This window comes from Schistocerca gregaria, chromosome 2 (assembly GCF_023897955.1).
Source record: "Schistocerca gregaria isolate iqSchGreg1 chromosome 2, iqSchGreg1.2, whole genome shotgun sequence".
Taxonomy (NCBI): Eukaryota; Metazoa; Arthropoda; class Insecta; order Orthoptera; family Acrididae; genus Schistocerca; species Schistocerca gregaria.
In genome coordinates this window covers 381,421,754-381,449,578 of record NC_064921.1, presented here as the reverse complement: position 1 = coordinate 381,449,578, position 27,825 = coordinate 381,421,754, and the positions used below count along the sequence as shown (strand labels likewise).

Below are 27,825 nucleotides of genomic sequence, written 5' to 3'. Positions count from 1 at the left end.
CTCCGTCTCAGATGATGAACCTTTATATGTGGAGATCGCTAAGAAGAGATTCCTGGTTCGAGAAATCTAGGCTAATCTGTGAAGTGCGAGTGACGTATTGGTGGTGTTACCAGTATCCGTTGTAGTTGTGTACACACATGACTGGCGTGAGTAGGAGGTGTGTGTTAGACTGGTATTCGTTCTATCGAGAGGTATACAGTGAATTTATTACTTATTCGGGGTCTTTGGGGCCCCAGGTGTATGCGCTGAAACTGATGAGTCACAGTCTGGTAAGAGGAAAATTGGGAGGGAAGACCGGCCTAAAAGAACATAATGTTTCATAGATAGGGTGTTTTGACATTATTTTTAGGGTTTTGTCGGTGAAGTACACGGATTTTGGTGGTACTAATTGAGCAGTATGTTGAGGAGGGTCTACAACTATTTCGGAGTTGTTATAGGGGTTTGGGGCATAAAGGTTCTACTCATTTGACGATTAATCATAATTTGGAATTTAAAGATTTCGAAACGGGAGCATGTTCTAACCTGATAGTTGGTATTTGAGGGGCCATAAAATCTGTTATACAGAGGGAAAAGAGGGGCATTTCGACTCTGCAGTCTCATCTTGATGACTATTGTTGGAGGGGAAGTGAATCTGATAATTTTTGTGCGTTAAAGCTTTCAAGAAATCGTTTTGCAAAGTCTTTAGGCTGAAGGTGGTTAATTTTTGAGTGGAAGCGGTGGGGCGGTCGGGGGCAGGATTGGTTTGGGTTAATGGGGTTTAGGATTTATTTTTTATAATGAGTAGATTTTAGAAGGGGAGGAAAGTTATAGGTTTGTGTGTGTGTTGGTCATTTTTTTGTGTGTGATGTGTTTTGAAGTTATGAATGTCGTGCATTTTCATTATTTGGTTTTTCCATCTAGCTGTTTTGTTGAAGATGCATATTGGTGTGTGGGTATTGACTAGGAAGGTGTGGTTTGAGTGGTCCATGTTTTTGAGGTGATTGTGTGTGTGTGTGTGTGTGTGTGTGTGTGTGTGTGTGTGTGTGTGTGTGTGTGTGTGTGTGTGTGCACCGTGGTTTGTAATACGTTTTGTGGCCAGCCTAGATTGATCTGAAGCTGACTACGAATGGTAAGACCTTTTTTTTATTTTCTGCGAGATTCCAATTGTGTGGTTTTTATATTTTTTGTTTGGTTTCTTCTGGAGGTATATGTGCGTGTTATTTTTCGATTATGTGCTTCTTATGTAATGGTATTAGTCACGCTGTTGTATTTTTAAGTTGGTCCTCTCCCATAAAGAGCAGACGAGTGGCAGAGGATCATGCGCTGGTCCCATATTGTCAAGATCTCGAATTACTATTGTCAACATCATTATCATGAACATTTTCGAGCTAGACGTCGTAAGTACGATTCAGGGAACGCTCCTGAACACAACCAGAAAAGAGACAATATTTAAATTCTCTAATACTCTGTAACTACTACCACAAAACAAATAATCGACAGACTTAATGCGACGAGTTTATTGCACGTGTGAAGTGATAACTGCGGGATATGTAATGTTTGAGACGTCCATTCACCTTCAGGTTACTTTACCTAACCATTTTGTGGGCGGTGGGCAATCATCACATTTCATAATCGGTTGCAGAGTTCATATTTTCCTATGGCGGTAACGCGTCTGTTAATCAGAAACACACAGATATCAACGTGGACAGAGCTATAGGAAATGTTATATTGAGTACCCTCAGCGACAGAAGTATTACATAGGAATTAAGGTACAGTAAATGTATAGTAATTGAAAATAAGCATGATAGCATTAACAGAATATGGTTTACATATTTTTCACTTGCCTCTTAAAATTAGTATATTACCAATTGTCATTTTTTTTCTAGAGCCGAATCATCTTCTTATACTGTCGCCTGAAAGCATTATATTCAGGTCACATCCTTATAACCACACAGTCTTTCGTGACGGTTTAGTTCTACTGGATGTTCTAGGTGTACTTGCCAAGTTAAATCTTCATAAAAATCGGAATTCTCGATATTATCCTCCATTGTCGTCGCCAAGAATAAAACTGAATGTCAACGAAATAACGGTATCACTGAAACCAGAGGCCGCTTTGGCGTTAGCGGTGAAACGTCACTGGCAGTGTCTTCCAGCACTACCAGTAATACGGAACATATTCCTCAGGGGGAAAAGGGCACTGTGTATGAGCAGACCCGAGATTATCCCCTATTCTGCGCAATACGTCGCTGTGTAAAACTCTGCTCAGTATACACGAGCTTTTTTTGTTCGCTCTCTTTGAATAACAACAATCTGAAAATTAGAGATTACGTATCACAACTTTCCCAAAGCTTCGCAAACATGTGATATGTCGGTTCAGCTCAGCGGAAGAAGTGATGGGCTTAATATTAGAAACGCTGCTATCTGTAGCATACATTTTAAAAACGACGATTATTTACGATCTCCAAGCCTCATAATTGAAACCTCTGTGAAAGAAGACTTTAAAACCAGTTGCAGTGCCTACATTGCTTCTTCAAGCCACTTACGCTGCTCTTCCAGCCACTGTCCAACAGGTATCGCAATGAACTGATAGCAAGAATGTTCGTTATCCTTTCATGTTAAATGTCACCGAAGAAGAAAAACTTGCATCAAAGCACAGGAACAAAAAAAGTCGGTACTGCGGAAAACATTAAGAAATATGAGAAAGAACTAACACTAGTAAGAGCAAAAATTCAGCCTTTAATGACAAAACACACTGAAAAACAAAAGCAACAATACTAGCTCATGCTTTACGTAGTCAGGGGAAGCGATGACAAAGTAGTTTCGTCACGGTGTTAAACTAATAACTAAAGTACACCACAATTTATGAAAACTCTTTATAGATCCACAAATTAAATGCCACGCCAAATGGAAGAACAATGCCGTTGGGAGTCGGGAAGATATAAGCAAAACCTCGTTTTTACGCTCTCTGCCCATGAGTCTATATATTTATGGGAAAACTAAGAAACATGATCAGTATACCGTTACTAGTATTTCCAGTCTTATAACAATGGGTATCTAATTCTTTTCAATGTCATGCTCCTGGATTGACTAGTGTCAAGATTTTGCATAATTATGGCCTTTTCTTATTACTTCATATCAGCAAGAAAAACATGTTACAATTGTCGACTGTTCACGCACAAAATGTGTCGACGACAAAGAAAAGCCTTACGATTGTTGGATATGCAGCACTATTGAAGGTAATCGACTACCCTATATGTGATCAACAGAAGTAATAATCTGTAATATTCCTCTTTTCATTATGCACTGTGGTGACGAAAGCCATGGGATGGTTATGTACACATATACAGTTGGCGGTAGTATCACTTACAGAATCTATAAAAGCCCAGTGCTTTGGCAGGGGTGTCACTTGTACTCTGGTTAGCCATGTGAAAAGTTTCTGACGTGGTTATGGTCGTAAGACAGGCATTAACAAACTTTGAGCAACCAGTGGTATTTGGAGCTAGACGCATGGAACATTCCATTTCGGAAATCGTTAGGGAAATCAATACTTCGAAATCCACAGTATCAAGAACATGCCGAAAACATCAAATTTCCGCGTTGCGTTAAATAACCACAGAATCAATGTGAGACGTACGACTAAAGTATCCGATAGACCACTGCGGCGCAATTTGCCATTAATGTGCTACGGCAGAAGACCACCGATGCAATGAGTTCGGTAACAGCACGACATCGCTTGCAGCGTTTCTCCTGGTCTCGTGACCATACTGATTGAACTCGAGATGACTGGTAAACCGTGCTCTGGTCAGATGAGTCCCGATTTCAGTTGTTAAGAGCTGATGGTAGGGTTCGAGTGTGACGCAGACTCCATGAAGACAAGTATCCAAGGTGTAAACAAGCCACTGTGCAAATTGGTGGTGGCTCCACAACGGTGTCAACTGTTTTTGCATGTAATGGACTGGGTCCTCTCGTCCAACTGAACCGATCTTTCACTGGAAATGGTTATGTTCAGTTACTTGGAGATCATTTGCAACCATTCATGGTCTTCGCATTCACAAACTACACAGAAATTTTAGGGATGAGAATGCACCCTGTCACCGGGCCATAGTTGTTCGCGATAGGTTTGGAGAACATTCTGGACAATTCGAGCGCATGATTTGGCCAACCAGATCGCCCGAATTGAATCCCATCGAACATTTACAGGACATAATCGAGATATCAGTTTGTGCACAAAATCCAACACCGCCAACACTTTCGCAATTATGTACGGCTGTAGAGGCAGCATGGCTTACTATTACTGCAGGGGACTTCCAACGACTTGTTGAGTCCATGCCAAGTCGAATTACTGCACTACGTCGGGCAAAAGGAGGTCCGACACAACGTATGAGGTATCCCGTGACTTTTGTTACCTCATTGTATAGAAAGCGACATATGAATTGCATCGCCATAGGAACTAATAACATACATCCGTATATATGTATGGTCCTATCGTCCGCGAGATTCATTACACTACTCTGCTCTTCAGTTTTCGTAAATTAACGTTAGTTTAAGTGAAATAGAGCCATACCGGATCGTGAGAACACGTCTCGCGGTGCTACCGCTTCTTGACAGCGACGTCACGCGGAAACGCCTGGTCGCTGTCGGAGGCATCGGCCCAACGATCTGCGTAGTAATCCTGCTTATTGCTACGTAGTCTTTCGATATCACGTTCAGGCACAACTCTCTGCCGAGCATGAATCTCTACTAAATCTGTTCACACATATTTGATTTTATAATTTCCATAGCCTCTTTGATAAGTGAGTCTCAGAAACTTGCAGTGAGGAGCTAAATCTCTGTCGTATCAAACAAGATTTGTACTTCTTAAGGCTGTGTTAGCAAACTATTTTTTTTTATTGCTGTACACGAAGTGTGCTACTGATATTCGGAGCAGCGCAGGGATACGGTTTGAGTTTAGACGCACCAGTTACTGTCACTTTCACTTAGAATATTATAAATATCTAGGGCTACTTCGTTACAAATGAAAATATTGCATGTCGTGTAGGATAGTAACGGCACCAGAGTCCCAAATATACACAATAATCCATGTTAATATGACAAAAGTAGCGTGGCAAGGTCTATTAAAACCGTTTCCCAGAGCTTTTCCGAATATCTGCTATACGTAAAGACACTGAAATTTCTGGTTGGAACAAAACATTTCCTGTAGAAGACATACGCTATGCTACCAGCAGGTGGGTTTTCTGCAGACTTATACATTCTTCCGTCCTTACATGGTAGAACGATTTCATATTTATCAAAGAAAACACAAACTGTAGATGCTCTATAATATCAATTTACAATTGGAGAGGTCAGTGTAAGAAAGTGCTGCCCTCAATTAAACAAGCATTAGTCTGTCTTCAAGTTCAGCTCGTGTTGGTAACAATCATTACCATCTGTACCTCTACAAAGGACTGTCCTCTGTGGGAACTGGACCTTATCTTATTTTATTTCTGTTCCATTCCTTGAATTCACCCAACTACAGCGTAACATAACGTATAGTAACTCAAAATGAATCTCGTAGGCTACCACTTTCTTCTGCACACCCCATCCTTTATTTTCTGATGATGGGCTTGTAAGAGGAAAACCAGTTCACGAAATAAATTAAAGCTGTACAGCAGCCATAGTTTGTGCTTTTTGTTGATACATATTTCAGAGACCTTACATAATCGCTTAAGAAACGGATTTGGCTTGCTGATGAAACAATGGACAAAGTGTGCTGACATACATTATTTGATCAAAAGTATCGGTATACCTATCAGTGGACATTAATAAGGGATGTGTGCACACGTCACCCTTATCACGGCTTGAACTCTGCTGGTGACACTTTCAACAAATTTTATGAATATATGTGATGCTTTGGCAGGCCATTCTTCCTCAAAAACGGAAACCAGAGAAGGCAGTGATGTTTGACGCTGGTGTCTGAAACGAAGTCAACGCTGTATCTCATCTAAAGTGTGTTCAGTTTGGTTCAGGTCGGGACTCTATGCACGCTAGTCCATTTGAGGACTGTTATGGTCCTCAAACCATTGTCTCACAGATGGTGTGTTATGATAGATTTCACTGTCACATTGATACAGTTATTTTCTCCAGACTTTACCTCTACTGTACACAGTACACAATGCTGTAAAATTTGTTCGTATCCTTCCATAGTTAGCGTGTTCTTAAGCCCAACAAGGGGGCCACACCTTACCACGAAAAAACCCCATACCGTAACACCTGACACCAGGTAATTTTATCTTGGCATCCGCAGAACACAGGCATTTCCATCCGATTACCACGTAGTGCGGTGCGATTTACCACTCCAAATCCTTCGTTTCCAGTTATCCACTGTCCAGTGGAGTCCCTCTTTATACCATCTCAAGTGTTAACCACACTGACTACAGAAATGCGAGGCTTACGAGGAGCTGTTTTATCCTTGTACCCCATTGTTTTTGACTCCGTACGCAGACTACGGATAGCACTTTGGAATTGGTGAGTGATTCTTTCCACTGATTGTACGCGATTTTTTACAGTCACCCTGATCAATGTTCAGTGGTCCCTGTCCTTCGGTACATGAAGTCGGTTTGATCTTGGTTTAGCTGTAGAGATTCCTGCGAGGTTTCCACCTCACAGTCAAATCCATGCCTCCGGCATGGATGTGTGTGATGTCCTTAGGTTAGTTAGGTTTAAGTAGTTCTAAGTTCTAGGGGACTGATGACCACATACGTTAAGTCCCATAGGAAGGATTGAAAGGTCTCTGATGAATTTATTACTCATGTGACATCCATTGACTAGTGCACGTTACATGCCACTGAGCGCTCCTGATCGACCCATTCTGAAGTCAGTATTTCGCTACTGACAGTACAATATTCTCCGTCTTATTTTACCCTGGTTGGTCCGACTGTCGTGCCATCTAGTGATCAATTCCGCATTACATATGGGTGGCTGGATACTTTTGATCAGATAGTGCAAAACGGACTACATTTGAAAGAAAGCGCATTTTTTTACCTAAGAAACACAAGGCAAGAAATCTTCACCTTCCTTTCGATTTTGATTGTGGTTATCGATATACATCCCTCCTTGAACGATAGTTTACTATACACCATAATAACAGACCCAGCAGCAGTTCTGACCGTAAAATAGTACAGAAGTTAGTAGCATGATGTTGTAAGTCAATTCCTCCAAAACCCAGACAATACTGATGGGACGAACACCGGTACCTTCCGTCTCCAAGGGTTCTACCATACCATTTACGACCGTCCTCTCCAGTTACGCGAGACTGCTACGGTCGCAGGTTCGAATCCTGCCTCCGGCATGGATGTGTGTGATGTCCTTAGGTTAGTTAGGTTTAAGTAGTTCTAAGTTCTAGGGGACTGATGACCACATACGTTAAGTCCCATAGTGCTCAGAGCCATTTGAACCATTTGAACCTCTCCAGTTAACTAACACATTAAAATACCTTGGACTAACCCTCGACTGGTAACTAATGTGCAAACCTCACACACTATCCATCCATCAGGATGCACAGAAAAGACTAAAACAAGTAAAATGACTAATGGGCCGTACTTGTGGGCTACACACTTCCACTATTCTCCACACTTACAGAACCACAATCCGATTCATCCTGTGCTACGTAAATGTTGCATGGACCTGAGCCCCACTGAAGCTCTATAAATCCTTCAGATCCTTCAAGTCCCCAAATGCCTAGCACTTCGTCTCGCTTTCCACTTCCGTTTAGCTTCCTCCACATGAATCTTCTACCATCTCATGAAATTCCCATCCCCCATGCCACATCGAGCATCACTTCATCTTCTGTACTAACCACAAACTAGATTCCAGTAATTCCATTGTGTCCCCCCTGATCATCAACCCTGCTCCGCTGTGGCACCTTCACACGCAAATACCTCCACTCCTACACCTTCACACCTTATATCTTATCCCAATGCAACCTCAACCAACTCCTACTCCCCGGCTATGCGATTTGACCCAATATTTACGTTAACTCTTTCCCACCTATCCACCAAACCCCTCCCTGCTCTCCCTCTTTCCCAACTTGCGTCTTCCCAATGTCCACCTCAATACCTACACTGACCTTCACTGTTTCCCCTGTAACTCAACCCTATGGAACACATTCCCTCCTACCAAAATACTTCTCTAGCAGTACAAGTTCTTCACATTGTAAGTGAAAGTTCATTGCCTATTTCTCCTAAAATAATTTCAACATTCTGTAATATATTTCTAAAATGTGTATATTTTCGCTTTTTAGACGACAGCCTTTGATTATTTAATTTAGAATAGTAAATCAGTCCTCTTGTTCTTTATATCATTCTTGCTACATTTTTAAAACTGCTCTTGGCTCAAGAGCGGCCAAGAGCGGAGTGCTCTACCGCTGACAGCCTACACCCTGCCCATATGGGGAGGGGGTTGGGGGATGAAACAAACAATAAAGGGAAAAAAAGGTGTCGTGAGCCAGACTTACTGGAAGAGGCCAGTGGGCGTGGTGTAGTCGATGGCGTCGCTGCGCTCGGCCCGCAGGGCGACGCCGCCGACCGCGACGTCCACCTCGCCCCTCTGTATCTGGCCCACCTGCCCGTTGAACATGTCCTTGGTGACGCGCGTGCCCCACTGGTCGGCGAACACGATATTGTGCCTGCACACAACAAGCACAGAACGTATAGTAGGCCAACACATTCTAGACAGCAACACTGGGTACACGCTGCTTCTGGACTTCACTTCAAACTTTGACGATGGACTGCTTCCAGGAAGTGGATCATTTTCCTGTTAAGCGACATATATCGAGGTAACAAAACTCAGGAGATAGCGATACGCACGTATACAGATGACGGTAGTATTGAGTACGCAGGGTATAAAGGGGCAGTGCGTTGCAGGAGCTGTGATTAGTACTCAGGTCATTCATGTGAAAGAGTTTCCGATATGATTATGGCGACACGACGAAAATTAAAAGACTTTTAACGATTAGTAGCAATTAGGACTAGAACATAGGACATTCCACTTCGGAAATCGTTAGGGAATTCGATATTCAGAAAGCCATAGGGCCAAGAGCGTGCCAAGAATACGAAATTTCAGGCATTACCTCTCACCATGGAAAACGCAATGGCCGACAACGTTCACTTAACAACTGAGAGCAGCGGCGTTTGCCAAGAGTTGTCAGTACTAACAGAGAAGCAACACTGCGTAAAATAACCCCAGAAATCAACGTGAGATGTACGAAGAACGTATCCGTTTGAACAGGAACCTAGACGACCGGAAACCTGTGAACTGCTGAGAAGAGTCCCGATTTCAGTCCTTAAAAACTGATGGTAGGGTTCAAGTGTGGTGCAGACCCCACGATGCCATGAATCGAAGTTGTCAGCAACACACTTTGCAAGCTGTTAGTGCCTCCATAACGTTGTGAGCTGTGTTTACATGGAATGGTCGGGATTCTGTTACTGGAAATGGTTATATTCAACTCTTGGAGACCATTTGCTGCTATTCATGGACTTCATGTTCCCAGACAACGACGGAATTTTTATGCATGACAATTCGCCATGTCACTGGCCCACATATGTTTGCAATTGGTTTGAAAAATATTCTGGACAATTCGAGCGAATGGTTTAGCTACCCATATCGCCCTACATGAATCCCACGAACATATGTGGGACATAATTGATAGGTCAGTTCATGTACAAACTCTTCCACCAGGAACACTTTCGCAATTATGGAGAGCTATAGAGGTAGCATGGCTCAGTATTTCTGTAGGGGACTTGCGACTTGTTGAGTCCATGCTACAGGTAGTTGCTGTACTAAGCTGGACAGAAGGAGGTCCGACACTATCTTAGGAGGTATCCCACGACTATCGTCACCTCAGAGTATTGTTACTAAGTTGTGTGTATGAGACATCTGTAAGATTTTCAGAGTGAGTGACAAAAACTCTAGATAAATTATTTTTTACTGTCGCCGTGTCTGAATAAATGTGTAACGTGCTTTGTTAGAGCTTTCATTCCTTCGCAACAATGAGTATTCAATTTTTTGGCGCATGCTAAAGAGTCTCTTTCATGTTCTGAAATACATCACTGATTTGGGCAGTCAGCCAGATCTGGTGACATTAGTAATGTACACCAACTGTGGGTCACAAAACAAGAACTTAATCATCCTCAAAGTCGACCAGTAGAGGAGTCCCCACAGGATAATGTGAGCAGCAGATGAGCAGATGGCAGGGCGTATGTGGGGAGAGCGGTAGTGGTGGGGGCTGCAGGCAGACGCTGTAGGGAAAATGCCGAGCGCTGGAGGGAAGGTGCCGTTCTAAACTGAAGTCTACGATCACATTTTTTTTTGTAATTATTAAGTGGGGCCCCTCCAAGCCCATATTTGCGTGTTGACCATTCAAAAAGATCTACTTTCACCTCTGTTTTGGTTAGTATCCAAAAAGGATTTCGCCGCAAACGCGGCGATTTATTTTCGCCTAGCTTGTTAACCATTCTTAACTTGCAGAGAACCGTCACGAGTGGCAAATTTTGAGTAAAACCAAGACATTTCTGTTGTTGCCATTTTAAAAAATGGGTCTATTACCAAAAAACAGAGGAGTGTAGACAGTCTGATCTCACTCACATGTCGTGCCAACGCAGCCGCGAGTGAATTCTGAAACAGTGGTTTATTAAGATTGGATCTGAGAAAAACTAAGTCCAGTATCTTATGGAAAAGCACATCCTCGGTACGAAATAGACGTGTAACATATTCACCTACATTATTCTAAAACCCACAGCACTTCTCATTTCACATTAAAAATACACTCCTGTAAATTGAAATAAGAACACCGTGAATTCATTGTCCCAGGAAGGGGAAACTTTATTGACACATTCCTGGGGTCAGATACATCACATGAGCACACTGACAGAACCACAGGCACATAGACACAGGCAACAGAGCATGCACAATGTCGGCACTAGTACAGTGTATATCCACCTTTCGCAGCAATGCCGGCTGCTATTATCCCATGGAGACGATCGTAGAGATGCTGGATGTAGTCCTGTGGAACGGCTTGCCATGCCATTTCCACCTGGCGCCTCAGTTGGACCATCGTTCGTGCTGGACGTGCAGACCGCGTGAGACGACGCTTCATCCAGTCCCAAACATGCTCAATGGGGGACAGATCCGGAGATCTTGCTGGCCAGGGTAGTTGACTCACACCTTCTAGAGCACGTTGGGTGGCACGGGATACATGCGGACGTGCATTGTCCTGTTGGAACAGCAAGTTCCCTTGCCGCTCTAGGAATGGTAGAACGATGGGTTTCTGGTGTGTCCGCTGTGCCGTGTGTGTGATCATTGCTTGTACAGCCCTCTCGCAGTGTCCGGAGCAAGTATGGTGGGTCTGACACACCGGTGTCAATGTGTTCTTTTTTCCATTTCCAGGAGTGTATATTCTTTCGTCGAAATGTATGTTGTTAGTGAAATAACATGATAGACAATGAAGTTTTGGGTAATAGCCATACGGCAAAATACTCTCCTCTTTGTGTGTTACCATTTGCCAAAATCTCATTTCGATATCTCAAACAGTTTATGAAATATAAGGAATGTTGTGGATATTTTACCCTGGCATTACCGCTGGCGCAGGGCGATCACAAATGAGTGTGCTGTGTCAGATCAATTTTCCACCTAGGTCTAAAGATAAATACAGTATGCTAACTAAATTTCATATGCAAACATATTACGTAATATGTACCAAGCGCAAAATCATAGCGACTGCTATTTTTCATTGAATTTTTTTTTTTTTAGAATTTCGCATAAGTGTCTTATCTCCACGTAAATATCACAATAACTACGACCATTAACGAAATGATTGGCATATCGTCATGAACCCGACATATAAAGTTACAAGTAAAGCAAGAATCAAAAATTTTACCAGATAGTCTCTGTAAAATCGTTTAAGAAAACTGGCAGGACGTGCGCCTCGATTCTGTCATCGCTGACGTCCTAAAAGTGTCAGACAATGTAGGCCTCCCCTTCCAAACAAACGAATGAACTCAACCAGCGCTTTGGACGAAAACTGTCACTGCACTCCGCTCGGGATTAGCCGAGCGGTCTCAGGCGATGCAGTCATGGAGTGTGCGGCTGATCCCGGCGGAGGTTCGAGTCCTCCCTCGGGCATGAGTGTGTGTGTTTGTCCTTAGGATAATTTAGGTTAAGTAGTGTGTAAGATTAGGGACTGATGACCTTAGCAGGTAAATCCCGTAAGATTTCACACACATTTATTTGTCACTGCACATCGGCCACCGTATCCTGCGCGGACTCCAGCTGTGTTCACGCATCAACACAGGTGAACTGTAGTTTTACCAGGCTGTGACTATAGGTTGCTGTGTAGAGTCAGCAGTACTTTCGTATGCGTGGCTTTAAGAATCTGGTGATAACACTTGTTTGTGAAGCATACCGCGTAAGTAGACTTCCTAGAAGAAGACTGTTAAATATTCCAGCACAAATAGCCACAGAAGACTTTGGCTGATGTGATCTAACAGCGACAGCCTGAGGATTCTCGTCACTTTATATTTTTCTTAGCTACTTTTAAATTGATCTCGACAGCCTTCAGTAAAGTTTGCTTTCTTCGAAGTGTTGAAAATAAATTAAATGTTATTTGAGTATATGGGCGGGTATTTATTACAAAGGCAATACCAAGACAGAGCAGAAAAGGAACAAGACTATTTCTATTACTCAGGCACTATTAACAGACCACACCCGGACATTCTGTTTCTATTAGTACGTATTAGTGCGTGGCTGTTTACCGACCTTGAACTGAGTTCATATGCCGTAACAAGTTCAAACATGAGCAGTTCAATGGCAGGAAAAGCAACCACTAAGGCAGTAGCGCTCTTGCACTCCTGTGGAAAATGTACGTGTGTGCTCTGACACAATACTCTAGAAGTTGAGTCAACGAGACAGTGAAGCTACAATGCGTATTCAGTATATACTGTCATTTTCAAAGTATGATTTATTTGAGTTCTCGCACATCTGAATTTGTTCCTCCTACCACTCAAAACATTTTTCACTCCTGCTGTTTCCCTTAAGGGTGCACGACAGAGACTCTGCTTTTGCCTCCCACCAGAGCGATAGAAAATATCAGTAAAAAACTATACGACATGGGCTCACTAACATGCTATGGCAACTATTTCCTGAGTAATGTTTGTAGTCTTGTTTCTTTTCAATCAGAATTCGATAGTAAAAGCAGTTGCACGTTTTGTGTGTAATCAAAAATTTCATAATAATTTTGGTGATAGCACAGAAACATGAAAAGAGTTACAAAGTTGTAGGCAGTCCAAATGCATTACTAAAACAGCTGCGATATACTGAACAGATGAGCCGCTCTTTCGGTTGACACACTAGTGAAGCTTCATAATTGAAAAAATAAATGGAGATTAGGACTTTACTTCATTGGCCTGGTCATTAGAGCGAAACACGTCTTCACATAGACAAGAAGTAAAGAAATCGGCTGTATGTCTAGCAGAACAATCTGTATAGCCGGAAAGGGATTTCAATCTAATTTCTACGTAATAAAAAATTCACTCTCTCTCAGCCCAGTAAAATGGTACAAGACCGAAAACAGGTGCTACTACAGTTTTATAGGTGGACATTCTTGTTATGGACAGGTGAGTAATACATGTAACTTGCGCATATATGTCAGATTCATTACCACAATTTTTATTCGTTTGTTGAGAGAAGCCTTTGGACACTTACGTGAAATTCAGCCGGGCAGCGGCCACTTTGGATATGGCGTAGTGTAGTTTGCTCCAAGTGTCCAGGTGTCGGTAACGTAGGTCGTCGTAGCGAGAGAAATCATCGTGCACTTTCTGTGAACAACAAAATATTTGTCAGGATCTAAATTCGCTGTGCACTACCTTTTTAGTTTTTCTTTTGTTTCCTTTCCTACTTTTGTTTTACCTTTTTATATTTATCGCTCGAATGGGAGAAATGTTCACGACGGATTCCTAGCAAAAAGAGCGAAGTTCTCTCTCACTGACTGGCTTTTCATACAAAGTCACCTAAATCAAAGGAATCAGTAACTCATCCTCCGTTTTACCTGTTTGCATTACTCCTAGCTAAGCCCAGATACCCAACATTTAAAATATGTAACACTTTGGAGAGCATTTCATTTAGACTGTGGTAAAAGGATGGAGGGTAACAGATAATTGTACTGACGCTCTCTGAATTCCTACTGTGCAAATAAAAATTGTTAGAGACACCTCTAATGCGAAACATGAATAGTATTAAAGAGCATACTATCAGAAACATAAAACTGAAACTGGAATAAATCGTATAATCTAAATCTGGAAAATCTAGGGGCAAAAAACTGACCCGTCATCTTGGAACCATATAATGAATAAATGCTACCAAAACATGGAATTTAAACAGTCTGCACTGGTTTCCTGCAGTGATACAAAGAAGTTGGCCCAGTATCTGACACATGGACTTATGCGTTCCTCAGCTGCAACATATAAACATTTGCAATTTTTGGTTATGCCTAAAAGAACGCTTTGTTCCCGACTGAACATCGACGCTCCTCAATAAACTGACAACATCTCTATAAATCGTCACTACGCAAAAATCTCTTAGCAAGCTGTTGCACATGAACTGGTCATTTTCCTCGTACTGAATGTCCTTCTACACATTTAAGTAATCTAGTAAATAGAAAATGAAGCGAATTTGTTCTTCCTCTTGGGAAAGTTATTACTCGACACCAGATTCAACCATAGGTGCACAACATAGTGAAAAATTACACAGGCAAAATGGTTCAGTTTTGAAAACTCTGTTATAATTTACCCTAGAACTCCGAAGTCTTTTTTTCTAACTTGGATGCCTAAGGGGGGGGGGGGGGGGGCGAGCCCACAGCTATTAAATAAGTTTACTTACGAAAAATGACAACTTTCAAAATGGTTACGTGTTTTAACTAAGGCATCGGTTTATAAATGTTGTTAATTGTTATAAATATTGGATTGAGTTAATACAAAATTGACATTTTACAATACAAAATACAGATGTGTTCATATACAATAGACTACTCTGAGTCCCCAACTTCAAGGCAACAGACACACTTCACAATTTTTTCTGAATGTGTGTTACACACATGTTTATGACACTGTCCACAATACTGTTTTGGTTTACTTAGATTGTTGAACTTCTTTGTTTTAGCTTTTCTTACACAAACATGGCACCGACCTTTTCCTGCAGGAGGCTGACGTGCTTCTGTTGTCACTTCTTTGATTTTCGTTTGTAGAAGAGTCTCCATTAATTGAACAATTTGGTTAGATAACCCTCTTGCATTGGCACTTATTTCTTCTACCTGCAATTTCATTAGTTCCATCCCAGCTTGCATAAGATAAAAATTCCGTTTGATGTGTTTCTTTTCATTCCACCCTGGATGTTGTTGGATGAATATGGTGATTGCATTGATAACACAAATGTTGATGAGAGAGTAAAATACAGATAAAGGCTATCTCTTTGTTCCCCTCTTGTAGGTGTACATAGGCTCCATTTGATAAATGGTATCAATTCTACCTTTAGTGGAATTATAATATGCATTTATCTCGGATATATTCTTCTCTCCTCCGACAGTGCCTTTATCTTGGTGCATTGTTGAAACATCAGTAAGTTCTTGCTTGGTTTCGTTTTTGTTGTGTAGGACACCAAAGTTACTGGAGGCCTACGTGTTGGGAACGGCATTAACTCACTGCAAGTTTACAAGATAAATAACTGCTGACTGACACCAACAATCACTTCCTCTGGAAGTAAACCGATTGTTGTGAATATCAAGAATACCAATCAACAATAAACTAACTTGCATTGTTGTGGAGATGAGAAATACGAAATCCTACTAAGGGAAATTTACTATAGCATGGAAGCCTAATTTCTATGAGATTCCGGACAAAGCGATGTTAGCCATTATACATTGCCTGACAAAAAAAACGGAAGCACCCAAAAATATGGGCTGATATCAGCGTAAATTTTTACACATATACATCGTCGACAGACATGTAAATGATAAGAACTGCAATTCTCTATGACAGGTATATGAGCCACCAGAATTCATTAGTGTCACTCGTTTTTACTGTTGTTACCAGGCATGGTACGGTCCTTTACAGGAGGCCTGAACAACATCAGATGTCGAGTAGTCACAGTAATTCCCAGAGATGTCGGTTACTCGTGTCACACAGTGTTACCAGAGCTTGACAGTGTTTGAATGGCCCCTCATTATAGGTCTTCATTTGGACGTTTGGTCGAGTTTTGCAATATCCAGATTTGTCAGGATGTGCCCAATCTTATTCTGCATAGGAATGTGAGGGCAGGTATAATCGTCGTCAAGGTTCCAGTCCACCACGTCTGACCACAAAATGCAGGACTGACATATTGTGCACCAAGCACATCGTAACCCCTCTCACATGTGCCTGCCATCCGAAAACAAGTAATGGACTCATCGCAACATTCTGTCACTACGTACTATTGGTCAGAGTCTGACAGCAGCCGGAATATGGAATTAACGCTCCGTATGTAGACTGACGTTAACGCCACATCTCAAGCGGCTGCGTTTGGATTTATATGTTGACCTGAAGCGTGGACTGTTGATGAATGGCGTCGCATTGTGTTCAGTGACGACCATCGTCGGTGAGTATGACGACAACCTAAAGAGGGGTCCCATCAGCGTAATGTTTTGGAGTGTCACAGCAGTGTTAGTCCTGGTATCATGGTATGGGAAGCTATCATGTACGACTCCAGGCTAGTTGTGATGAGGGACCTCTGACGGCAAAAAGGTACATCACAGACATTTTACATCATCATGTGATACCTCTCATGGGACAGCATCGTGCTGACATTTTTCAGCAGGATAATTCTCGTCCACGCTTTTTACATCTCTCCGTGAACTGTGTGCGTGGTGTTGAGGTACTCCTGTGGTCAGCGAGGCACTCAAATCTGTTCCCCTTAAAACATATGTAAGACTAGCTCGGACTTCATCTCAGTGCCAGTGCCTGTATCCAGGATATCAATGAGGAGTTACAATAGCTGTGGGCCAGCTAGCCTCAGGAGAGGATGTAACCGCTTTATGGGACGCTTCTCAACCGAATCGGTTCATATATCCAGGCCAGAGAAGGGGGGGGGGGGGGAGGGGGGGGGGCAACGTCGCACTGATAAGTCGGCTCATACTGACAATGTATTTGGAAATTTGGTTCGATATTGTTGTCATTGAAGTAATGTCACATCATTTCGTTTCTTCTTCTCCTTCTGGAATCTTCAGTTGTTTTGTCAGGCAAAGCAACAGTCCTTAATGATTAACTTCAAAAACTCTTCACCTGTGGTACATCGCACTTATCGTTTTAGAGAAAAATTTGTGTTTCCGTGTATGTGGGACAGTCGGTGTTTGAAAGTGTAAAGTGGTGGAGAAAAATTGGAAACACTATGAGAAGTGGTTGCTTGGACATGAATGCAGATTCTTCCCAAACCTGCAGAGAAAAAATTGTTGTTTCCGTGTATCTGGGACAGTCGGTGTTCGAATGTGTACAGTGGTGGAGAAAAATTGGAAGCACTATGAGAAGTGGTTGCTTGAACATGAATGCAGATGCTTCCCAAACCTGCAGGTCGCATGTTGTATTTGACCACGAACGGAACCTGTGGAATGTCCTCAGTATATCGCGAGTGTCAGTCCTGGTGAGGACAGTGTTCTATGTACTTGTGAGTGCGTTACGTCGGAACTATGTGGATTCGAAAGTGGGCAAACTGCTGGTACTCGTATGGTGGGTGTTTCCCTAACCTAGGTAGCCGATATGTTTGGTGTTTCAAGAGGCACCATATCGAAGATTTATACCGCATGTAAAGTAAACGGAAAGAAATCATCCTCAGAGACAAAAAGCGAACGAAAAGTGTGTGTTCAGTGAGCGTGACAGACGGTCGTTGAAGAGATTTGTGAAGAAAAATAAGAGAACAGCAGTGTAAAAAGTCAATCAGAGGTGAATGACACACCCACGAATCCTGTCAGCGTCAAAACAACGCGAACAGATCTCCATAAGATCGGAATTGCAGGATGAGCAGGAATTACAAAACCACACGTCAATGATTCAAATGCCCGTTACAGGAAAACGAGGTGCCGATGCCATTAAACCTGAACTACGAAGCAGTGGAAATAAGGCACTTGGCTGGATGTGCCTTGTCCACTCTGTTTCCAACTTCTGTTCAAGTTCGCGTCTGGAGTACACTATCTCAAACCTACGATTGCTTGCTGCCAAGAGTGAAACATGATAGCTGTTCGGTGATAATCTGGGCAGCCATGTCGTGGTAGTCAATGGGCCCCATGATTACTCTCGAAGGTGACATTACTGCCACGATTATGTGACCATTTTGGCTGATCAGGTCCTTCCCGTGGCACAAAATTTGTTCCCCATTGCTGTTGCACATTCCAAGACGACGGGGCCCCTGTTCACAGAGCTCGCATCATCCTAGACTTCGTTTTGTGAGTACCAAGATGAACTGTCGCGCCCCCACTGGCCGCCACAGTCACCAGGTCTCATTAGTATTGAATCTTTGTGGTCTACTTTGAAGAGAATGCTACGTGATCGCTGTCCACCACCATCAGAGTTACTTGAAATTGTCATTGTTTTGCAGAAAAAATTGTTATAACATTCCCTTCAGTACCACATAGGACCGCCATGTAACCATTCCGAGACGACTCTGAGTCACGTTGAGTGACAACGTTTTCCCTACACGGTATTAGGTTTGATAGTGTGCTTTGGTGTTTCCATATTCTTTGTTCACTGCCTGCAGAAGTAGAAAGGCGAACAGGGATAGCGACTTACGACGATGCCGGCCTTGATGGCGAGTCCCTGCAAGTTGTTCCTCGAGGGCGGGGCGGGCATGGGGCTGCCCGGTTGCCAGGCAACGGCTGGCGACACCACGAGACGAGTGCCCAGGCCGTAGGCGTCCCTCAGCAGCCAGGAGCCGGGAGCCGCCGTGTCTGGAGTCGCCAGAGTGACGCTCGAGTCCAGCCCGAGCTGCGGCAGCTGATCATAGTCCGGCTCGCCCAGCAGCAGCCAGTGGCGCTGAGCGCCCAGCAGCTGGCGGCCGGCAGCCTGCAGGGCAGCGCCTGGGTCAGTTTCCTGTACGTGGCTGCCTCGTACTAACGGGCACCCGTATTTGAAACCCAGGATAAAGACGGGATCCCTCTTTTATTTCACTGGTCACGTAATGAACAAGGGGTCATACTACGCAACTCACATAACGACTGAAACACTGTATCTTTGGCCATGTTTTGAAACGTAAAATAAACATAAAGTTTTCACTACGCTACTTTTGTGCATAGGAAAAAAAACTAGATTTATTACATCTACTGCAGGTTGTTCAATAGAAGAAAACCAATATGAGAATATCATAAAAAGTTGGAGTGAAGAAAACAATACACAGTAGAAACTAAAAATAAAACAGTGTGTTTGTCGTAGGGGCTATGGTAGCATTTCAAAACAGATTTTAGCTGTTAATGTGCAACTGAAAAGACCTATAGCGAAATACGAGGAGCAGACAATAAGTGATACAACACAGTTTTTCTGAAAGCACGTTGGTTCTATCCATGATTCCACTATACATATTATTCAGCGCTCTTTTGGACACAAAATCCTATTTTTCAACGTAATTGCCGTTCAGTGTGACGGCCTTTCGTCACGTTACAAAGAGGGCATGTGCCCGCATTGTGGCACTCCATTGGTCAACGACGCACCCAACGCTTTGCTGCAGCAGTAACCTCCCCATCGTCCACGTACTGCTTGCTGCGGAGCGCATCCTTCATTGGTCCAAACAGATGGAAGTCGGAAGGTGCGAGATCCGGACAGGTGGTTGGTGAGGAAGAACAGTCCATTGAAGTCATGGAGAAGGGGAAGTTTGTTTGCATTTTTGTGGCGGCGAACACCTGAACTCGTTTCTTCAATTTCCTGAGGGTCAGCCAGCTCACAGGAGCCGCCTTGTAATGATGATCCAGACGTAAGATTTTTTTTCCTTTCACTTCTGTTGTGAAACCTTCCTTCTTGCCAAATTTCTTGATTCTGGGTCAACGACTAATATACGAATACGATCGTTCATGAGAAAGTTCTAAATTAATGCGATAGTATTATGGTTGATTCCTATCAATGATTATAAGTGCACCGTGAATGCTCTGTCTGTCTCCTAAACCGCTCGACAACGCAACGCGCAGCCTACAGCAGGTGTTTAAATTGTCACGTGTTTAAGTTTTTATGGATAGGAAAAAGACTACAGATAAGTAACAGAGGAGCTGCAGTTGAATCAAAAATACGTATACTAATCTGAAACACATGGGTAAAAAGTGACTCGGTCGTCACCTTCTGGTAAAAGCCATGAATCCACAATTATGGACTGACACAAGCGAGCAAGCTATGGGAAATAGTGTAAAAAAGCACACAGTGATGGGAGTTCGTTGCAGCTCGTAGAGAAAAGTTAGTAGATCTATCGAGACAGAACTAATACGAAGGAAAGTGATAAAATAAACGACAGTAACATAAACGAGAACGAGAGCGCGTAGCTAACCACCGACTCATCGGCGTGGTGGTGGCAGGCTGTTTAAAGAACCAACTGCGAGTACTTGTTGTCATAGATATAGCGGATATCATGTGCGTCTTCTTTATATACAACCGTATTACTATGTTGGGTTTGCAGTACATGTCTGGCTCCCAGGTTATGAAGTTCGGCACTTGTTGGTAATAAGACGGCGGCAGACTTACACGCCAGTCTTCACGATGAACCGAAACCAAGTCACCGCGACCAGATTCTGATTCAGACTGCGCGGCAGAGTGTGTCTCCATCGATTTTATTTTCTTATTCGCTGTGCCACCTCTGCTAAACACAGTCCGCGCCGTTAACTTTACAGGGGAGGCGGCGGTGACCTCTTACGCTGTTTTATTGCTAAGCGGCGGGAGGGAATTAGTTCTGGCAAGGCCAGAGTGCCGCTAATCGAGAGACGCTAAAAAAAAGGCATGCTTCCACGACAGCGTGGTCAGAAAGAAAGTTTAATTGCAAATCTTCTTTTCTTATTTTTGAATGAACACACTATCTTGCAACTATTTTAATAAACTGATTTCTAGTAATCTCAGAATTATCCGAATCTCCGCAAAATGGTTCAAATGGGAGGTCATCAGTCCCCTAGAACATAGATCTACTTAAGTCTAACTAACCTAAGGACATCACACACATCCATGCCCGAGGCAGGACTCGAACCTGCGACCGTAGGGGTCGCGCGGTTCCAGACTGTAGCGCCTAGAACCGCTCGGCCACTCCAGCCGGCAAGTTCCTCAATCTGTGGTCCATTTCCTTGGCAGAAATTCGGTCAATTTTGAATCGCGGGGAAAATTATTTTTAAGATGGAATTTACCTATCAAAATTACTAGCTCGTTGATTATGTGACTGCAGTCATCTTGTTCGTAATCGCTTCTACAGTTCGAATTTCCGATTGGCTTCCGTGCTATGTTTGTTTTCACAGTATGTTTGTTAAAAACGTAAAAACCAATAGCAGAGGATTTTTTGAAGTTAACGTCACCATGTCAACTGCTTGATCCCGTCAGTGTCATATGCAGAACACATGAGTTGTACCATGTAGTTAATTTAACTTCAGTTACATAACTCAAAAGACTAGCGCTATGAATGTGAGACAATGCTTAGAAAATCTCTGGCTCGCTTTTAAAAGGAATGTAGTGTAATATAATTCTGTTTAATTCTTCGCTCTTCTCATCAAGTGCTGTAATCACCCTATCAATATATAACTGACTGAATAGAATATTTTTGTTCATAACTTAAATTTACACGTAATAAAAGTTGGCACTCATGTAATCTAAATTACACTTACGATTAAAGTATTAAATTCCTTGGAGTTAAGTTATTCCTAAAATTACTGACACTTATTGAAAGTCACTACCACCTCTTATTCGGAGTGACACGATAGGTTTCTTGAGTAACAGTTTCCATGAACTAATCTGACCAACGCTAATACAGGAACACCTCTCAGCTTATTTGTTAACACCTTATAAGACACCCTTTTGGGTGCAACTGAGATGTTTAAGCCGACGCAGGTGGTGGTAATACTTCGATTCATGTAACTAGTTTCAACAGATTAATTGAATTATATTATTGAAATACGAACATAAATGCATCAATACCTATGAAAATATATTGCCTTAAAAAACGTATCGTGATTACAGCTTGGTTGACCCCATACCGACGAAGATACGAGCCGTTATTGCAAAATCTTCAAGGAAATAACATGTAACTTCATATGTCGTATAGACGCTGTGGTAGGTTGCCACCGTAGAACTTTGTAACCAACAGGCACGTGTTACCGTATAAAGCCAGTTTGATACCAGCCCTGAGAACAGCAACGTCAGGAGGCTCACAAGGGTTAGAAAGAGAGCGAAAACGCCAAAAACTGTTGACCTAGCAGTCCCTACTCCGGGGAGCCCGAGGGGCGGGTCTAAATGACGTAACAATAATGTTGCAAGCCTTATTTGCCAGAGCAGTTACGTTTAGCTTTCAGCTGAACAATTTTGATACCAAATACGAGCTTAGGTAGTGCAACTGCATTAACATCCCTGCCTTAGGAGCAGTACAGGGGACGTAACTAAACAGTGCCCCCACGCGACTCTTTAAAACCCCTAGATTCCGCATTTTGGCAGAGTTCTCAGTCAGACGATGTGGGCGCCGAATCCGCGTCCGTCGACCCCAGCCTCAGTCCAGCCACGTGTATGTCTGCTCTCTCACGCGGAGTGCGTCAGTGAACAGTGTCACATTCAGTATGTTTTGTTTTGCAACTAAGTTGTTGCCTTGAGATGCTGCTAGTGTTTCCTACTGTGGTTAGCATCCACTCCTGGGACTTCTGCACTGACTTTTGTTGTAACAGTGTCATTCATGCCTTTTCTAACCCTAAAACTAGCCTCCAGTGTATTAGTTAGTCCTGTCTGGAATAAACAACTATTTCAAAACCCTGTTTGCCCAAGAGCCTCCGCAACTAGTTTCCTACCGTGTCCCACCACCTGCATTTCTAGTAAAGTAATAGAAGAAAACAATCAAATGCCTTCACTGTGAACTGTCCTTCTGCTTTCTGGTCTGTACCGCTCGGGAGCGCAGACTGACCAGTAACCCCTTTTCTCCGTCTCCCACCTATGTCAGGACACGACAGGAACACATTGAAAATGTTGTGGGGAATGCTAACCAAAGACTGCGTTTTATTGGCAGGACACTTAGAAAATGTAACAGATCTACAAAGGAGACTGCATACACTACGCTTGTCCATCCACTTTTAGAATACTGCTGCGCGGTGTGGGATCCTTACCAGATAGGACTGACGGAGTACATCGAAAAAGTTCAAAAAAGGGCAGCACGTTTTGTATAATCGCGAAATATGGGAGAAAGTGTCACAGAAATGATACAGGATTTAGGCTGGACATCATTAAAAGAAAGACGTTTTTCGATACGACGGAATCTTCTCACGAAATTCCAGTCAGCAACTTTCTCCTCCGAATGCGAAAATATTTTGTTGATACCGACCTAAATAGGGAGAAACTATCACTACGATAAAATCAGGGAAATCAGAGCTCGTACGGAAATATAGAGGTGTTCGTTCTTTTCACGTGCGCTGTACGAGATAGGAATAATAGAGAATTGTGGAGGTGGTTCGATGAACCCTCTGCCAGGCACTTAAATGTGATTTGCAGATTAGCCATATAGATGTAGATGTAAATATTGGCCACCAGGTCTAAATACGGCGCTGTTGAGCATCATCTCGACTTCTCCGGTGGTCATATTGAACAAATTCTGTAAGTCGCGGTAAATAATTAGATCAACATTATACCTTTCTTGCTTGTTTGTGCTTTCCTGCACCTGTCCCGTTCCTAATAGATTGTGTATGGAAACATTTCTATACGTCTTTCTTGCATTCACAGCGTCAGATTTACACCTGGTGGCCGAAATTGAAACTAATTTTCTTTCCAGCCTAAATCGGTTCTGCAAGCACTAACGTATCTATCAAGTTTCGCTGCCATACGATAGTGAGTAGCTGCTGTTCAATATTAAGCACCTAGTACATCTCAGGAGGCGGAAATGGAAAACAAGTGCTAGATGACATGAGAGTGCTGATGCATGTCTAGTGATGGAAAGCTTTCGTGTCAGCTGGTAGACGCAGGGAGAGACGCACCTTGCGGAAGATCTGCAGGGCGCCCGGACAGGAGAGCGCAGCGCAGACGGCGACGGCGCCCCTGGTCGTGCTGAGCAGCGCCCCCAGGTCTGGCCGCACCTCCATGGGAGCGTGGACGGAGGCGCGCAGACCACGCCGGCTCCAGGTCCGCATGGCCGAGAGGCCGCCTGCCGGACGAGCACAAGCTCCAGTTACGGTATTCCGAGTCCACGAATGTAAACGATGTAAACACTGACGCATTTACGCATGGTCCTGGTAAGCTCGGGACTACGGCCCCGAGAGACCTCTATCGGCGCTTGCCTTTTCAGCGGACATGCTCGCTAAAGGAAAAAATTGCTTTTAGGTCAAAAAATCCGAATATATGCGAGTGGAACACGCGCAACGAGGTTTCAGTACAAACGTAGTTATGTATATATACAGGGTGGTCCATCGACAGTGACCGAGCCAAATATCTCACCAAATAAGCATCAAACGAAAAAACAGCAAAGAACGAAACTTGTTTAGACAGAAGGGGGAAACCAGATGATGTTGTGGTTGGCCTGCTAGATGGCGCTGCAATAGGTCAAATGGACATCAAATGCGTTTTTTAAATAGGGACCCCCATTATTATTACATATTCGTGACGTACGTAAAGAAATATGAATGTTTTAGTTGGACCACTTATTTCACTTTGTGATACATGGCGCTGTAGTAGTCACAAACGTATAAGTACGCGCTATCACGTAACATTCCGCCAGTGCGGACGGTATTTGCTACGTGATACATTACCCGTGTTAAAATGGACCGTTTACCAATTGCAGAAAAGGTCGATATCGTGTTGATCTATGGCTATTGTGATCAAAATGCCCAACGGGAGTGTGCTATGTATGCTGCTCGGTATCCTGGACGACATCATCCAAGTGTCTGGACCATTCGTACGATAGCTACGTTATTTAAGGAAACGGGAAGTGTTCAGCCACATGTGAAACGTCAACTACGACCTGCAACAAATGATGACGCCCAACTAGGTGTTTTAGCAGCTGTCGCGGCTAATCCGCACATCAGTAGCAGACAAGTTGCGCGAGAATCGGGAATCTCAAAAACGTCGGTGTTGAGAATGCTACATTTTTTGCACGCGTTCTATTTAGCGATGATCCGTCATTCACCAACAGCGGTAACGTAAACCAGCATAATATGCACGATGGCTGCGACAGGTGGAACATCAGGGATCTTGGCGGGTTAATGTATGGTGCGGGATTATAGGAGGAAGGATAATTGGTCCACATTTTATCGATGGCAATCTAAATGGTGCAATGTATGCTGATTTCCTACGTAATGTTCTACCGATGTTACTACAAGATGTTTCACTGCATGACACAACGGCGATGTACTTCCAACATGATGGATGTCCGGCACATAGCTCGCGTGCAGTTGAAGCGGTATCGAATAGCACATTTCATGACAGGTGCATTGGTCGTCGAAGCACCTATTTCACAACCTATATGTCCCCTACAGTTGATCTATACGCAAACCAATTGGTTTGATTTTTGGAGAGTTGAACTCTAACACACACACATACACACACTCATGAACTGATTATACTGCTCAAAAGAATTAGAATAACACGATTTTGGGCGTCTGCAATATTTCATTGAACAAGAACTAAGGACTGGGTATGTTGCAAACTTATATCTTTATCTGTCACAAATTAAATACAGAACAAAACACCATCATATCTTCGATCATTTACATAAAATTAATTAAAATGTCCGACAGGTGTCGTGGAAAGAATCACTGATGCTGTCATCCTGGGTGCTCTTTAGGGCAGAGCTTCAGGAACTTGTATGCCATGCATCAGCGTTTCTCACTGCTTGACAGCTATTTGGCATGCTCTGTATGCGTCTACGGAGCTCACCCTGCAGCATTCGTTCCAGTTTTCAAGCAGAGCCCATGAGAGTTCTCGGACAGTCTGCGGTGGAACATGACGGCCACGAAGAAGTCTGTCAACCGTGTATCACATATGCACGATGGGGTTTAGGTCGGGACTTATACTGATCACTCCGTTCCTTCAATGTTCAGGTTTCGCAAGACATCCTTACTGACTCGTTTCGCCAGTGACGAAGTTGCTAGTCGACATGGGAACGACAGAAGTGAAAGCGAGCTTCCAGATGTTGTCGTGTTAAATAGGATACTCGAAAACGACGTCTAGATCATATGGGCCTTTCTCGTAACCTATTAATTACAGGCTGATCGGACACAGCTGGTTCAATGACTCTTCTGAAACCGCCTTGGAATGCCTGGCAGTACCCGTACGAAGCCGGAACGCGGAGGTAGCCAGATACTCGTCTTCATGTGGGGTTGTAATGCATCGGCAACCTTGTCCAACTAGCCTTCTGTATTAGCCTGTCTCCTTGTAGTGTCCGCCACCTATAGATGACGCTTAGAGAAGCATTGGCATATACAGCAACTCGACCGAAAGTCCATCATTTTTGGATCAAACAGACCACCCCTGCAACACGCACTGCAAGTGCCTGGTTGAATACAGTGTCCACAGATGACAACTGCCATCAGTGTACATCAGTAGCCGGCCGCGGTGGTCTAGCGGTTAAGGCGCTCAGTCAGGAATCGCGCGACTGCTACGGTCGCAGGTTCGAATCCTGCCTCGGGCATGGATGTGTGTGATGTCCTTAGGTTAGTTAGGTTTAAGTAGTTCTAAGTTCTAGGGGACTGATGACCACAGCAGTTAAGTCCCGTAGTGCTCAGAGCCATTTGAACCATTTGAACATCTGTAGAAAACTACTGGACACGGGTAATCACTTCCTTCTGAATGATCAGCCGATATTGTAATGCTTAACACAGCCAATAGTTGGCGAATGATTTTAATAGTTACCTACACTGAAAGCAAAGATCTCAAGCCATGGAATAAGATCACGGGTACTGCATTCCGGACGCTGATTGTGTGTTCCCCTAATTCTCTTGAACTGTGTATTTCTAAAAACTATTTCGTTTTTCAGTTATTGAATTATTCTACCTTATACAAAGATGAAAGTGGCAAACTGATTATGAACAACAATCATAAATGAAATTCACACTCATTGATGAATTCTAGCCAAATATTATCTTTTTATGCCGACAGGATGCACTTTAGTTTTATGCATGTTACGAAAAAAGCGAGAGGACAAGGTGAGCAAGTGTACTTACCGTCAGGCCAGCAACCGAACGCTACAACGAAGTGCAGGTGTCGCTGCTGAGCAAAATCTGCCACCACTGCCACTGCGTCGGGTTCAGTCCGTTGTGAGGTGTCTGATGGCTCAGGCGTGGAAGGCGCCGCCAGCGAAGTACTCGCCAGCAGCAGGAGAAGCAGAACCACAACCATAGTCCGCAACATCTGCTGCCCTACTACTGAAGCACCTCAGCTTACGGACTCGTCGCTAGTAAATAATTAATAAAAGCCATAAACATCACAATATATCACTTTAAAAAATGTGAGGCTGATTTATGATTTTATCTCTAGGCAGATGTCAGATACCTGTTTCTCAGGATCAATAGTTCCCATATTTTTTAACTCTCTTCAAGAAATGGTGAATGGAGTCATTACTAAGAAATTATATTACTTTAAGAAAATTATAATAATAAATAGCCCC

The 27,825-nt window shown here is 43.2% G+C and overlaps 1 protein-coding gene across 1 annotated transcript in view; it reads right to left on the bottom strand.

Annotated features, from left to right (window-relative positions):
- Nucleotides 1-27,557, bottom strand: part of LOC126335785 (glutamate receptor U1-like) — a 78,408-nt gene extending 50,851 nt beyond the window's left edge. Inside the window, exons 1-5 of the mRNA XM_049999248.1 lie at nucleotides 27,383-27,557; nucleotides 24,203-24,369; nucleotides 18,816-19,058; nucleotides 13,714-13,826; nucleotides 8,471-8,641 (exon numbers count right to left, since the gene is read on the bottom strand). Coding sequence (XP_049855205.1) covers nucleotides 8,471-8,641; nucleotides 13,714-13,826; nucleotides 18,816-19,058; nucleotides 24,203-24,369; nucleotides 27,383-27,557 — 869 coding nt within the window. The remainder of the gene's footprint in view (nucleotides 1-8,470; nucleotides 8,642-13,713; nucleotides 13,827-18,815; nucleotides 19,059-24,202; nucleotides 24,370-27,382) is intronic.
- Between the last annotated feature and the right edge of the window lie 268 nt (nucleotides 27,558-27,825).